This window comes from Plodia interpunctella, chromosome 6 (assembly GCF_027563975.2).
Source record: "Plodia interpunctella isolate USDA-ARS_2022_Savannah chromosome 6, ilPloInte3.2, whole genome shotgun sequence".
NCBI lineage: Eukaryota > Metazoa > Arthropoda > Insecta > Lepidoptera > Pyralidae > Plodia > Plodia interpunctella.
Genome location: NC_071299.1, coordinates 2389653 through 2407007, shown reverse-complemented (window position 1 = coordinate 2407007; position 17355 = coordinate 2389653). Strand labels below are relative to the sequence as shown.

Here is a 17355-nt window from a genome sequence, read left to right as displayed (position 1 = left end):
CCATAACCATCCATTTCTATGAGTAAACTATACTGAGACGGATGTAAAACCAAAAATATCGTGTACAGTGACGTCACACGTAAGATGGCCGCCAACAGCTAGTGCAGTGACCTCCTCAATGTTAATGTCAGCTGTTAAACGGTTTACACAATTATCGGCAGTAGATTTACGACGTAACAGTGGCTTCATAGTTGTGAGTAGACGCCCATGTATCGGTTAGAAGTAATCAGTAATCATGTCTTAGGAGGATATTTAAGAGGTTCTTAACTTTAAGGTCTTCTTATTTGGAGAGACATTTATTGCCTTTAGTTATGTGTAGCTAAAATGCTTTCATAGGTCTACACAGTTAGTATCTCTGAAAAGGTAAATATGTACAACAAATGTACTAACTACTATTTGAAATAATGAGATGCTTATTTAAGTATAACTTAAATTTACAAGACTTGCTCACACACACACTCTTGCGCGGGCTTATAAAAGTAGAAAAGTACAGACAGACTCAATATTAAATAAAAAATCTTAAATATCTTAAATCTTAAAGAGTAGTTTTTACTCTTCATCACGACTAGCATGAGAGTGATGAAAAGTCCGAGCACTGGCTTATTTCATTTGGTCGATCATTACTAAAAGAAACTTAAGACCTCTAAAATATTAAGTCATGCTGATAGTAATGGGAACATTTTTTACCATTCAGCGCCAACTTATTGTAACTACTTAAGAACTTAAAATTATCGGGGAAAGTAAAGAAAGTGCCTGTAGCTATTTCGGTAAGTAAAAAAAATCCAAATCAAGTAGACAGATAGAATTTCTATGTACGACAAAGTTTTAGATTTTTTATCGAAAAACTTACCTAGCACACTAACTTGTTGATATAGATACTGGGTAGATCAAAAATTTCCAGACATCTTCTAAGATCAGTCATTCATAATTAAGAGCTATGATGGATAGGAGCTTAAATATATTTTCTAGTAGTTCTAGTAGTTAATTTATGACACATATTGTTTTTTAATTTGTCAATTAAGTACAGAATCTTGCAATTTACTCTTTATTCTACAAACTAATCAATGATCCCATTATCGCATTGCGTTAGGCTCATAGATTAAATAAATATAATTTTATCTTTGGTTAGGCTATATAGGTATTAATATTTATTACATTAACCTATTTAAAAAATCCGATAGGACTAGCATATGATATGTACTTATATTGTTTTTATGTTTATATGCATCCTAAAACGTTAAAATTCGATCTGAAGACGGTAAGGCATTGTTTGGCGCTTGGCAAGAAGTGCAGTCAAGCGGGCTTTATTAAAGCTGAACAATGCAAGCTGCGCCGGCGCACCGCACCGGTGTTGTTATGTAGGTACCAGCGCTGGATGAAAACATATTTGAGCACAGCGGAGCTGAGCGGGATTAAAAAGAAAATTCGAAATGAAAGAAAAGTGTAAATTCGACACTATTATACTATTTTCCATGTTTAGGTCAAAGATTTGTAAATACATGCGCCCAATCGATATAAATAAATGTATAAATTCATATTCTGAAAAACAATTCAAATTGTACTGTCTAGTTGTAACCGAAGCGTTACGTGCATTAATTACGTTAGAGTACAATCTTAATTGGTTTTCTGTTTTTTAAATAATACCTACTTATATCTTATTTCAGAGTGTAAGCCTCCACCAGCAACCTCCAGGGATCTCCCCTATCCCTCGTTACTTGGTTCTGATACTCAATCATTAAATATATTTTAGGTGTATGCAATTTTTTAGGTTTCTCAACGAATTTAAACATGAAAGACCTCATTTTGCTTACATTTGTACGCTATAAATTATAGATTTGTTAATGTAGCCTAAATGGTAGCCTAAATGGCAGCCAAAGACGCGCACTCATTGAACTAGTACTTATATCCTTACGGTTCTTGCGTCCACTAGAGTTACGAGTACCAGTTTAGTTATATATCGATGCTTTTTTCACTCGCCAGTACAAGAATAAGCTGCAAAGGGAAGTAGTTATTGTATTCACTGACAGTGTATCACAGTTACGGTACACAGCGTCTGTTCTTATCGCCACCATTGTATGTAAGAGTGCTAACGAGTCAACATTCACCTGCACCAGCAACTCGAAAATAAAGTGACCACAGTCATGGAAGGAAAGTGCATTTTAGATCGACTTATAGACGAAAGTAGATACTTAAAATTTCTAGACGATTCTCGTAATTGTTTTCTAATTTATTTCCTCCGGCTTCGCTAAAATCCATGGCAGTGATTTCGTAAAGGATGGAAATTCGTAACAGGGAGCCAGGAGGGAAGCCCGCACCAAGATCAGTGGTCAAATCACCAGATATTAGGTACATTATTCTGGTTTCTTCATAATATTTTCCTTCGCTAGGAGCAAGTGATGGCTAACATTACCTTCCAAACCATTTAAAAAGCCCGTTAGATTAATTGATGATATTTTCCTTCACCGGAACCAAACAGTATATTGAAACACCTATAGCTAGAACTTGACCTTATTGATTTAAAGTTTACATATCGGATATCCTTCTATAACTACGTTATTGTAAGCCAGCGGCAGATGTAGACTCGCGTGGCATATCAAGTATTAGACTTTGATTTATTGCTTTTGGAAGCCGGATAGCAACTTTATTGTTAGAATGACAGTCTCACGGTTTCCAATGTCGGCAGAATTTATCTCGCGTGTTAACGACTGGACGGTTGTGAAGAATTGCCGTTCTAACGCGACTGTGATTGTATATTCAGTTTCATTTGTCATCTTTCCGCGATGCTTACTTTCATTTATATCAGCGGTTTTCTGATAGACTTCGTGTTTAGCAGCTCATCAATATTTCTGTTTCCCGTTTTCTCTTGTAGGTAGTTTTAACATACTAAACAAAAGATGTAGCGTTTGAACTTCGTCGTCCATGTCTCACTGATAATAAAGTATGTTTTTCTTATAGACTTAAGAATATTACTCTTCTCATTTCCAGGGTCCACGATGAGGTACCTGTGATCCATATCGGGCGGGAGCGGTGCCACCTTCCACGATGACGTCGGAACGGGCCATTCCCCACCTCCGGGACATCTTCGGTCTCAATCAGCAATACGACGCCAAGAGTTTTGACGACAACGATGACAAAAACAAGAAGACTAAGAAAAATAAGAAGGAGGACTACCGCTCTTACGCCAATGGGGACGTCAAAACACTAGAAAGACACCTCAGTATGAAGAAGACTATAAGGAAAAAGATTATGCGTGATCTTCAGCAGGCGTTCGTTGAAGACCCTAACGAGTTTAAGGTCGAAAATACGAGCCCGGAGAAGCTGAAGGCGGAACTCAGCGCGGAAGCGGTGAAAATCGAGAAGAACGTACGTAAGAATGATCCCACGTTCCTAGACATGCTGAGGGGTGAAACGAGGGGAGAGGAGGCGAGGGAGGAGCAGCCCCCAGCCGAGAAGACAAGCTTCTGGCGACGGCTCACTATGAAGAATAAAAATAAGAGATAAAACTGCTGGACAGCCGTGCGAACACCTTACTCCTTTTCATCTCCTTTCGAATTTGTGTGTTCTATGTCAATTATGGATGTTACATATTTTCTGCAATTCGGTAACCTTTTTAGGTATCGGCTACAATATGACTGACTGATATGTAGCCTATATATCACTTCCGTATAAAATGTATACTGTAAGATTTGTTAATTGACTCTAGTTGTTATATAAGCCAATTATAATGCGCACATTACTCGCTTTTATGAGATTTTTCTCTTAAGTTTTGTTGTAATGGGTGTCAAGTGAGGAATCAATAAATTTAATCGATATGAATATTTTAACACCGGATCAGCTTTAAAAACCAAACGAGGTACCTCTTGTATTTTTTTTATCATCCAATCCATACATTAAGTACTATAATTATGTAATCATTGTTGTCAATGAAGGTACAGAGAGCCCGTATGTACGGAAAAGATCTCACTATAAAAATCTGTTATTATAGGATTTATATCTCTGACGCATGAATATTCAAACGGATTTTTTTACACGAAGCAGTCTGTTCTCAAACCATCTCTCGTCTATAAGTACAGACAGCACGAGTTGAGTTAGTCTTCTTAAATTACTTTCAAAACTGGTCATGAGAATTATTGTTCATTGTATAACTGTGTTTCTGTTCGCCCTCCGTCATGGCCTGTGCTAACCACATCCATGTCTCAAGGAAGGGCTAAATAATTGTACAATGTAAACTTATTCTTGAATGTAGTACCTTGATAATAGAATTGTACACTATATTCTTGGCAAATTTGTATCTATACTAGGTATGTAAAATTTAATTTCGAATCTTATGACATCATGTTGAATCTAGGACATGAACATTTGAAATGAGAGCGACAGAGACAGATGTGTTATTTTAGTTTCATGCTAATTTGACACCAATGATTTACAAAGTATAGTACCTAATAGAAAGCAAGACTGGCTGATCATAATAATTATGAAAAATTGACTCATGGTGGAAATGCTCCAGAAAGTAATTAAAATAGGAATTTTTGCTGGCCCAATAAGTTGTTAATAGGTTTCTAACATAAACAATGTGTGACTTCTTCTTGGCTTGATCCCTTTACGACTAACTTTGAACTTATAATTAAATTTAAAAAAGGTTATACTTAATTAAGCTATAGACTAATACTTGATGGACGGAGTAAGGTGTTAACAATATCGTCGGCCATAAGTTATAAGATAATATCTCGTTCTACATGTGATGTAACGTTAAGTTGACTAAGATAGTTTAAGTACGTAGTAGGCTAATATTGCGCCTGCGTTGTAAGGTAGGCTCGAGGCAATCCTTGTTGTGACAATTTATTACAATTCAATATACATAATTTTACACATTCGTGAAGTGTTTCATTTATCTAGGAATTCTAATTATTTTTGGTGCCAAAAGGAATAAATAAATGATAAGAGATAAGGCGACCACTGTAATATAATACGAAAACCATAGGAAAACCTTACGAACACTGTTTTTAACTCGGAACTTCTCATATGTAAAGGATCTAAAGGTGTCTTTTATATATGTAAGTATATGTTAATAGAGCATAACTAGAGCAAAAGGCAGTTAATAATCTCGACCGGAGACTATTTTTTTGTGTATAATAATATATTTCGAAGAAACAGGTATCTAGTTTGAACTACTAGTCCGATCACTTCAAGTCACTATGGCTCCATCTTCCGTGAATTACTTTTATTAAGTTATCAATATAAAAGCATGCTTTTCTGTTTTGAATGAATACTTACTTTTGTATATGTAAGTACTATACTTACCTTTTCTGATGTACATAGGTGTGACTACTAAAGTTGGTTTGGAAAGCTTGCTCCACACGTGCTCCACACTATCGCGGAAAAATTCGCCGAATTTTGACGGATTCGTCATACATTGCTGGTTTTTCATTGCGATAAATAAAAGCACTCATAAAACTACGCAATGTGCGTGCATTCGCGTCGACATCTGTCTGAGTTCGGCGACAGTAGGCAGTCGTCAACATCTAGTACAGCACGTATTAATATTCTTCGGAACACATACGATAGATGGAGCAGATAGCAGCTTATGCCAGCTACATACTATAGCCGAACTTGACATTTGACGACACGAACGTACATTCCGTAGTTACTATGAGAGCTTTACCGCAATGAAAAATCCAGCAACGCATGTCGAAGCTGCCAAAGTTTGGCGGTATGTGCCTGGTAGTAAGATTGGAAGTAACAAGGGCAACAAAGGGTGCAGTGTATAAGGCTACATTATGCTAAATCTAATCATAAGTAGCCTTATACACAAGGCAACCTATATGTTAACAGCTGGAGAAACGCCTGTGCGTTTTATACTAATTGTACTTAGCTGTAGCGTTTTAATGTCTGACTGTATTTTATACAACAGCCTTAGTTTAACCAAGGTTAAGAAAAAGCTCCAGGTATAAGAATAAGACCCAAGGAATTGAACCTGGTGGCAGTTGATGTTAGACTTAGAACAGTTCATCACTTCAGATTTAATACTGAGGGCGAAGTGCGGGTTTACATTTCCCTTCTATCGAATCGATTCACAGTGAGGCGCAGCGAACCAAATCACATTGCGGTGTGGTTGTCGTTGATACGAGATTGAGATTGGCGCCACAATGTCACACGGTGATTGGTTAGCTGCGTCTTACTGCGAGTCGATGTAAATAGCAAAGTCACACTACGTACACCAGTCAGATATTTTTCGTTTCATTGTATGCACAGTCGTTTAAACTTTTAGAATGGACAACTGATACAGTCAAAAATGGTTACTTATATCCATCTTTATATATATATATATATATATATATATAGGTTAGGTTTAATATGTAGCTATTGTCCATTGAAAACAGCTGAAACGACTGAACACAGGTTTCATTCATGTATTTAAGGGATGCTCTCCAGACGAAAATAAAAACGCAAAAGTAGATATACAAATAAAATAAACTCATTTCAAAATAGGTGAGTATCATATAGTGGAATATTTATTAATTAATCTAGTCGGTAATTTTATTTTCGTCTGTAGTGTGAAATAAAACGACAGAATAAGGTTTTAAAGTAATTTATTTGTTTTGGTTACGAATTTAGTTTCATTTTTAATAATCAAGTGTACTTGTTTGTTAATTAGATATTTTGAAACATGAAAACAAAATAAACAATACTTAAAAGATTTTTACGAACACTATACAGAATAAAGAAACAGAATACATAAATATAGTCAAATTATAGCTGTAGGTCAAAAACTAAAAAACTATTAGGAATTTCTTTCCGAAAATAATTATTTTTCATACTTTATAATTTACTTTTGGCAAGAAATATAGAAAACTAGTTACATTTTTCTAATTGTTTTTGTATAATATTTGAAATATATTTGGGTTCTAAAACAGCAAGTGCATTATGTAGGCTTTTGTAAGTATTGAAATATGTGATGGTTAAAAGTACACTTGACTTTTATAAATTGTAGGTTGATATTAGATTTAATTACATTTGTTAAAATTAATTTTATTATGATTTTTTTTTGTTTTTAATTACATAAATTATTATTGGCATTCTCAAGTATATATGATCGCCATTTCAATAATATTTTTTGTCGTTTATGTGCTAGATTAAAACTTTAATTACTATATTACCTTACATTTTTCGGTCTGGTAAGTCTAGTGCCGGTTCTTTATTTTGTATGAGACCTTGTAATTTACTCTACCTCTTCATATTAATTTATCGCTTACTTCATAATTAGTAAAACTCTTAGCATTTACGCTCATTGAACTTCAATTAATTACACATTGGACACTCATACAACCTAATATATAATTATGTGCATACAACCATTTTTAAGTTTCTTATTTCTACAACTTCACCCTACATATTCATACGCATATTTTATCATATTCGATCCAGTGTAATTGTTCCCTAACGTTAACAAATTTTAGATACTATATTTTGTAGCTCTTTGAAAACTTGATAATATTTTATATTCTAGGTCGTGATTCTTAGTGATATAAATCTTATTAAACCAACTCTACGATGTGAGTCTCAAAATATTTAAAAGAAACACGGCATGGCCACGTGCCCCGCCCCGCACGTGGCTGCATATCACAACCAATATCTATACAACGTCCCACCGTGATAACGAAATAATACTTAATAATATAAAAATCGATGATACGATTACGTTATACGCAAAATATTTTAATTTGGTGTTATTTGCTAAGATAGTATTAGACTACCTTACCCAGTATTTTTATATTGTATTGTGGTGGAAATGCTCCAGAAAGTAATTAAAATAGGACTTTTTGCTGGCCCAATAAGTTGTTAATAGGTTTCTAACATAAACACTGTGTGACTTCTTCTTGGCTTGATCCCTTTACGACTAACGATGATACGATTAAGTTATACGCAAAATATTTTAATTTGGTCTTATTTGCTAAGATAGTATTAGACTACCTAACCCAGTATTTTTATATTGTAGTTACGCCTTCTGTCGTTGTCTGCTAAATTACCAGTTGCATTTTCACTCGTACGCATATTACTATCCTAACGTAAGTATTTCATGTGGTTATCATATTATCTGTCAGACATCTTTAAATTTAGATCCAGCCTTATTATTTCCTAACAATTATATTTTCTACAAACGAATACCATATAATGAAGGTTAACTTTTCAAAAATTCTAATATTTCAATCAATATCTATGACTATAATATATATTAAGTCCGCATTCTGAGTCTTATTGAATCAGTTCGAATATATTAATCTCAAAATATTTTTAATAATTCACGGCATGGCCAGATGCCCCGCCCCGCACGTGGCTGTACGTCACAACCAATATCTATACTACGTCCCACCGTGATAACGAAATAATACTTAATAATATAAAAATCGATGATACGATTACGTATACGATCAATATAGTTTACGTCTTACTTGCTAAGACAAATTTATAATATTAGACTGCCTTACCCTTTCTGTCATTGTCTGCTAATTTACCCTTTGCATTTTCGCTCGTATATCAATTATACATGGAACACTTTTTGGACACTATTTTTATATGCATATTACTATCATATCCAATATCTGTTAGAGATCCTTAAATTTAGATCCAGCCTTATTGTTCCCTAACAGTAACAAATTTCGAATGCTACATTTTATAGGATTAAACTTTTCGAGGATCCAATTTTTTCAATCAATATCCGCTATAACATTTGGAAGGTCCGCACTCGAAAAGTAATATATAAGTATTAAATCATTGCTTGAACATGTACCACGCCTCGCACGTGGCTGCAAGTCACAACCAAATTCAACGTCCCATCGTGATAATCCTAAATACCAAAATTAGATTTCGTTAAACGCTTAACATATTTTGGTTTTATATGCTAACACAAGTTTAACTAGACCATCATACTTAGTATTTTATGTTGCAGTTACGCCTTCAGTCATTTTATGCTAAATAAGCTTTTTTATTTCCACTCATATAAATAACAATCAACTACATATTGGACATTTTTGAACACTATATTACGATCATACTCAATCGTTTTTACAATTCTCCTTTCTACAACGCCATCCCAAACTTTTAACGCATATTAAGTACTATCATATTGTTTGTTTCCCAACAGTAACAATTTCGGAAGCCATATTTTATAGGTTTAGAAAACTTTTCGAATATATATTTCAATCAATAATCATTTTATATTAAGTTCGTATTCTTAAAGTGATATAAAGTCTTATTGAAACAATTATATATTAAAAAAACACGAAATGATCACGTACCCCGCCCCGCACATGGCTGTACGTTACAACTATTATCTATACAACGTCCCACCGTGCTAACCCTAAATACCATGGCACTTAACACTTTATAAATCAGATAAATCATTAAAGTTAGTAATAAAGTTAACGCTAGAATACAATATAATATTTACATTTTATTTTCCTGGTGAGTTACAAAATCAGTTTCTCATTAGCTGTTAGCAAAAATCTATAATATTTCATGTTTGGGAAACCTGCATTCTTAAATCATATGTTATTAATTACGTAATATGAAATAAATCACTAACTCATATTTGAATTACATTTTAAACACTAAGTTTGTATAGGTTAGTCATTGAAATTATTTATGATGTCTGGTTTCATTATTGTGTCTACTTATTTAGTGTTTACTAAATGTGTAATGTACCTAAGTTAGAAATCTAAGTGGATATTGACTGTACTGTACTGTACTGAAATAAATAAGAGTATATATATATGCATAACGCCAAGAAACGCCTATTCTCAGTGCAGGTTTATAGAAGAAGTAATGCAATAGCACGCCACACAAGAATGTGAATTCCTAAAATTGTGTTATAATGCTAGGATAAGTTTCGATGCAAAGCAGTATTTTTTTTTACTTGCCAAATGCCATTTAAGTGCGGCCTCTAAGCATACTTCATATTCTATATCCACGACGACTGTCGATTCATGCTTAACAGTGTGTTATAAAAGGTTAAATAAATGTTATACCAATAGCTGTGTGAATGAAACAATTGCAATTCAAAAATAGAGTCTAGTAGATTGTAATTGCTAAGTAATGTAATGCACAGAAGTAACAAATGCTTCTAATTTTAGTAAATCACGTAACTATATAAACATACGTATTGGAAGCACAAGAACAAAATGCAAGTATACAAGTAATATTGTGATCTATCTCTAGAAGACTGTTGAACACAAAAAAAACCTATGAAGAATAAAAATAAGAGATAAAACTGCTGGACAGCCGTGCGAACACCTTACTCCTTTTCATCTCCTTTCGAATTAATTAAATTAGTTCTATGTCAATTATGAATGTTACATATTTTTTGCAATTCTGTAACCTTTTTAGGTATCGGCTACAATATGACTGACTGATATGTAGCCTATATATCACTTCCGTATAAAATGTATACTGTAAGATTTGTTAATTGACTCTAGTTGTTATATAAGCCAATTATAATGCGCACATTACCCGCTTTTATGAGATTTTTCTCTTAAGGTTTGTTGTAATGGGTGTCAAGTGAGGAATCAATAAATTTAATCGATATGAATATTTTAACACCGGATCAGCTTTAAAAACCAAAGAGGTACCTCTTGTATTTTTTTTATTATCCAATCCATACATTGTAAGTACTATAATTATGTAATCATTGTTGTCAATGAAGGTACAGAGAGCCCGTATGTACGGAAAAGATCTCACTATAAAAATCTGTTATTATAGGATTTATATCTCTGACGCATGAATATTCAAACTGATTTTTTTACACGAAGCAGTCTGTTCTCAAACCATCTCTCGTCTATAAGTACAGACAGCACGAGTTGAGTTAGTCTTCTTAAATTACTTTCAAAACTGGTCATGAGAATTATTGTTCATTGTATAACTGTGTGTTTCTGTTCGCCTTCCGTCATGGCCTGTGCTAACCACATCCATGTCTTAAGGAAGGGCAAAATAATTGTACAATGTAAACTTATTCTTGAATGAATCAATGTGAATTCTATATGCGTACCTTGATAATAGAATTGTACACTATATTCTTGGCAAATTTGTATCTATACTAGGTATGTAAAATTCAATTTCGAATCTTATGACATCATGTTGAATCTAGGACATGAACATTTGAAATGAGAGCGACAGAGACAGATGTGTTATTTTAGTTTCATGCTAATTTGACACCAATGATTTACAAAGTATAGTACCTAATAGAAAGCAAGACTGGCTGATCATAATAATTATGAAAAATTGACTCATGGTGGAAATGCTCCAGAAAGTAATTAAAATAGGAATTTTTGCTGGCCCAATAAGTTGTTAATAAGTTTCTAACATAAACAATGTGTGACTTCTTCTTGGCTTGATCCCTTTACGACTAACTTTGAACTTATAATTAAATTTAAAAAAGGTTATACTTAATTAAGCTATAGACTAATACTTGATGGACGGAGTAAGGTGTTAACAATATCGTCGGCCATAAGTTATAAGATAATATCTCGTTCTACATGTGATGTAACGTTAAGTTGACTAAGATAGTTTAGGTAAGTACGTAGTAGGCTAATATTGCGCCAGCGTTGTAAGGCAGGCTCGAGGCAACTCATCCTTGGAGTTATTCCCGTTCGCCACCCCCAGTATTGCCCCCTCCGGTGGCGACTGGGAATTATTCTAAAAAAATATCCCAGTCGCCACCTCCGGGTGGCAAACGGGAATGTTGGTCAGTAAAAATCCCAGTGGCCACCCCTAATAATAGTTAAAATAAATGCTATATCTTTATATTTTTTGGAATGATTTTAAAATAATTACCGACGTCACAGAATGTTTAAAGTAAATGAATTGTTTAGTTAGGTACCTTTATGTATCTAGATATATATGCATTGAAATTTAGGCAATAGGTACGGTTCACTATAATATTTTTCCTGAAATAGCCGTAAAATATATTTTTGTATGAAATCAATTGGCATACTAATTACTCAGGCTGGTCGTCATTTTATTTTTTGGGATAACGTAACAAAATATGTACTAATAATCTATTGTGCTTTATCTTCATGCCGATGTCCTTTGTTAATATTTCACGTCTTTAAAACCATAAAATAGGAAGCGGCGCGAGCGCCTTGCGCAGCGGCGACCCGCCGATGACACGAGCGCCGAAAAGCCAAAACTATCGTGAGAAAGGATTACTAATCCTTTTGTTTTGCTACTTAAACTCTAGTAGCTCAATTGAAGATGCCGATGTCCTTTGTTTACATTTCACGTCTCGGAATAAACCATAAAATAGGCCGTGTGCTTTGTTTTACCTATAACAAACATGCCGAAAAGCCAAAACAGACACAATAGACAGAAGGTCATAAATCTTTAAAAACACAAAACAGCTTTTTATTGGGCTTGATGGGGATGGTTTTATGAGTGATTCTTGCAAAACTAAACTTTAAGTACAATGCATTTAGATCTAAAATGTAAAACAAGTATCGGCTGGCAATGCGTTGTGGCATTTCTAATCTTATCATTATTAGTGCATTCCTAACCATGTCAGGGTCAAGTACATCGTGTACTACCTCGGGTGAAGTGTCATTAATTTATATTAAAAGAAAACATGGTGTTGTTTTGCTTCACGGTGGCCACCAATATTATGTGAAAAAAAAATACCCAAGTGGACTAAGTGTGTGGGAATGCAGCCAGCGAAAAAAGAAATGCAAAGGAGTTATAAAGATTCGTGTAAGTTTTTCTACTTGTATGCCTATTAATCGTAAGCAATATCTTTTGCTTTGTATTATAAAGAGATTTTTTGTAACGAATAGGATCCGAAACTACTGGATCGATTATAATTTCGTACCCTGATTCCTATACTCTTATTTAATAATCAAATTAAATGTTTAATAAAATCTTTTTTTCTTCGCAGAATAATAATATCGTAAATGAAACGCCGCATTTATGTACTCCAGATTTCCTAAAAAATGAAATTGATGAGCGGCTTTATTCCTGCAAACAAGAAATTATCAAAGGGAATTACCCGGCAGTTCCTCAGTCTTATAATAATATGATTGCAACATTAGAAAACAGCGGATTAGATTTGGTGTGCAAGATACCAACATTCAATAGCGTGAAATCATCCTTGTACAGATTTAGGAATGTACAAGCTGGAGTACAGTGTCTACAGCCGCAGCTAGTAAGAAACGTTGAAGTCCCGAACCAATTCACAATTTTTTTACTAGCTGATTATGCTGATGGTGACAGCCGAATTCTAATTTTCTGCACAGAAAAAGCTAAACTTTCAATTTGCAAAGCGACTGATTTTTACAGTGACGGAACTTTTAAAAGTTGTCCGAAACCTTTTTCGCAGCTATATGTTATACATGCAGATATGGGAAGTACATCAAATAGTACGAATTTAATGCCTATTGTTTACGCTCTTATGAGTGAAAGAAACGTGAAATCGTACTTCATTCTGTTTTCCATGATAAAAGCTCAAATCCCCGGCTGGAATCCGGTTAAATACAAAACTGACTTCGAAAAAGCGCCAATGACTGCTATAAAGAATTTATTTCCGCAAGTTAACACAAAAGGATGCTATTATCACTATAATAAAGCGGTTTGGGAGAAGGCCCGTAAACTTCAAATTACAAAATCAAAAGATGTGAAGAAAATAAGAGAGGTTGCACTAAGTGCAGTTCTACCGTTATTGCCTGCACACGAAATTTCGAACGGCTGGAAGTATATTACTCGCTACAGTACACAAGAGGAGGATTTAAAAAAATTCAGAAAATACTTTGAAGAACAATGGCTGAAGGAAGAATTTATACCAATTTGGTGTGCTTACGGAGAGCAGCATAGGACCACTAACTTCTTGGAAGCTTGGAATCACAAATTAAACCAAGAAATTGGAAAAAAGAACCCTAATATTATTCATTTATTAAATGTATTGGTTAAAGATTCTGCATATTTCAGTGTTTGTGATAACATTAATAAAACCAAAATGACACCTTTTAAAAAAAGAAAGAAAAATAATGTCCTTACTGATCAATTTATTTTGGAAAGTCAGTTAGAGCTGTTACATGGCAATATATCAGTAGGTCATTTTTTAGAAACTGTAAGGCATTAAGGCTTCTTGGCAATGAAAATAAATAAAAAAAGGTAAAAAAAAGCATAAGAGGTATGGTAAATTAAACAAATTATTCATTACTTGATGACGATCAATGAATAACGTAGTCAATTATGGGTACCTAAATAATGATGTTGATTTGTGCCAGTCATAACAAATTACCTAAGTATTTTTTTTAAAGTAGCAAAATATCTAGTTCTAAGTTTTTTTTTTACATATAAAACCCAATTACTGTAAATACTCTGTGATACGAGTACATTAATGACGAATTTAATTGAGAGGACGCATCTGTGATTTTTTCTAATACTGATTAGGGTAGGGTAGAGTCTCGTTATGTCTGTGATTATTTGAAAATACTCATTATGCTTAGTGCATACTTTTAATTTTGTTAAAAATATTTTTTTATTAGGGCAGAGTAATACTTTATTTGTTTTGTATATTTTCTAATAATACTTTTTTTTTCCTATAGAAATGATTGTTGACTTGTTGATGTGATTATTTAGAATTTGTATAAAACTTGTTGATTTTGGAAATGAAAATGTAGATTTAAGAAGGCGGAGAATTGTTTTTTCAAGTATATTTTAAGAAATATTTTATATTCTATTGAAAGTACCTAATTATCTGTGATTTTGGATTTGTGTTTAAAATAGTTGATTTTGAAAATAAAAATACTAAAAAATAATGTTTGTTTAATTTTCTACCAATTTATAAATATTGTAACTCTCTCGTTTGATTAACCCTACGTACTTCTATTTTTTAATCAGAAATTTAATAAAATTAACATTCTTTGTCATTTCAAAAAAAAAATAAAGATAATAGGTAGCATACCTAGTTTTTATGTTAACTATATTTAGGGGTGGCCACTGGGATTTTTACTACCAACAATCCCGCTTGCCCCCGGAGGTGGCGACTGGGATATTTTTTTAGAATAATTCCCAGTCGCCACCGGAGGGGGCAATACTGGGGGTGGCGAACGGGAATAACTCCAATCCTTGTTGTGACAATTTATTACAATTCAATATACATAATTTTACACATTCGTGAAGTGTTTCATTTATCTAGGAATACTAATTGGTTTTGGTGCCAAAAGCAATAAATAAATGATAAGAGATAAGGCGACCACTGTAATATAATACGAAAACCTTACGAGCACTGTTTTTAACTCGGAACTTCTCATATTATGTAAAGGATCTAATGGTGTCTTATATATATGTAAGTATATGTTAATAGAACGTAACTAGAGCAAAAGGCAGTTAATAATCTCGACCGGAGACTATTTTTTTGTGTATAATAATATATTTCGAAGAAACAGGTATCTAGTTTGAACTACTAGTCCGATCACTTCAAGTCACTATGGCTCCATCTTCCGTGAATTACTACTTTTATTAAGTTGTCAATATAAAAGCATGCTTTTGTGTTTTGAATGAATACTTACTTTTGTATATGTAAGTACTATACTTACCTTTTCTGATTTAAGTACATAGGTGTGACTACTAAAGTTGGTTTGGAAAGCTTGCTCCACACGTGCTCCACACTATCGCGGAAAAATTCGCCGAACTTTGACGGATTCGTCATACATTGCTGGTTTTTCATTGCGATAAATAAAAGCACTCATAAAACTACACAATGTGCGTGCATTCGCGTCGACATCTGTCTGAGTTCGGCGACAGTAGGCAGTTGTCAACATCTAGTACAGCACGTATTAATATTCTTCGGAACACATACGATAGATGGAGCGGATAGCAGCTTATGCCAGCTACATACTATAGCCGAACTTGACATTTGACGACACGAACGTACATTCCGTAGTTACTATGAGAGCTTTACCGCAATGAAAAATCCAGCAACGCATGTCGAAGCTGCCAAAGTTTGGCGGTATTTGCCTGGTAGTAAGATTGGAAGTAACAAGGGCAACAAAGGGTGCAGTGTATAAGGCTACATTATGCTAAATCTAATCATAAGTAGCCTTATACACAAGGCAACCTATATGTTAACAGCTGGAGAAACGCCTGTGCGTTTTATACTACTTGTACTTAGCTGTAGCGTTTTAATGTCTGACTGTATTTTATACAATAGCCTTAGTTTAACCAAGGTTAAGAAAAAGCTCCAGGTATAAGACCCAAGGAATTGAACCTGGTGGCAGTTGATGTTAGACTTAGAACAGTTCATCACTTCAGATTTAATACTGAGGGCGAAGTGCGGGTTTACATTTCCCTTCTATCGAATCGATTCACAGTGAGACGCAGCGAACCAAATCACATTGCGGTGTGGTTGTCGTTGATATGAGATTGAGATTGGCGCCACAATGCCACACTGTGATTGGTTAGCTGCATCTTACTGCGAGTCGATGTAAATAGCAAAGTCACACTACGTACACCAGTCAGATATTTTTCGTTTCATTGTATGCACAGTCGTTTAAACTTTTAGAATATGGACAACTGATACAGTCAAAAATGGTTACTTATATCCATCTTTATATATATATAGGTTAGGTTTAATATGTAGCTATTGTCCATTGAAAACAGCTGAAACGACTGAACACAGGTTTCATTCATGTATTTAAGGGATGCTCTCCAGACGAAAATAAAAACGCAAAAGTAGATATACAAATAAAATAAACTCATTTCAAAATAGGTGAGTATCATATAGTGGAATATTTACTAGTCGGTAATTTTATTTTCGTCTGTAGCGTGAAATAAAACGACAGAATAAGGTTTTAAAGTAATTTATTTGTTTTGGTTACGAATTTAGTTTAATTTTTAATAATCAAGTGTACTTGTTTGTTAATTAGATATTTTGAAAGATGAAAACAAAATAAACAATACTTAAAAGATTTTTACGAACACTATACAGAATACATAAATATAGTCAAATTATTAGCTGTAGGTCAAAAACTAAAAAACTATTAGGAATTTCTTTCCGAAAATAATTATTTTTCAAACTTTATAATTTACTTTTGGCAAGAAATATAGAAAACTAGTTACATTTTTCTAATTGTTTTTGTATAATATTTGAAATATATTTGGGTTCTAAAACAGCAAGTGCATTATGTAGGCTTTTGTAAGTATTGAAATATGTGATGGTTAAAAGTACACTTGACTTTTATAAATTGTAGGTTGATATTAGATTTAATTACATTTGTTAAAATTAATTTTATTGTGATTTTTTTTGTTTTTAATTACATAAATTATTATTGGCATTCTCAAGTATATATGATCGCCATTTCTAATAATATT

The 17355-nt window shown here is 33.6% G+C and overlaps 1 protein-coding gene across 2 annotated transcripts in view; it reads left to right on the top strand.

The window, feature by feature from the left end:
- The window catches only part of LOC128670686 (uncharacterized), a 50412-nt gene extending 45539 nt beyond the window's left edge, over positions 1–4873 (top strand). For both annotated transcript variants that reach the window (XM_053746550.1, XM_053746549.1), the window contains one exon: positions 2986–4873. In XM_053746550.1, the coding sequence (XP_053602525.1) occupies positions 3043–3501 (459 nt within the window). In that variant the 5' untranslated portion in view covers positions 2986–3042 and the 3' untranslated portion in view covers positions 3502–4873. The remainder of the gene's footprint in view (positions 1–2985) is intronic.
- Positions 4874–17355: the final 12482 nt, after the last annotated feature.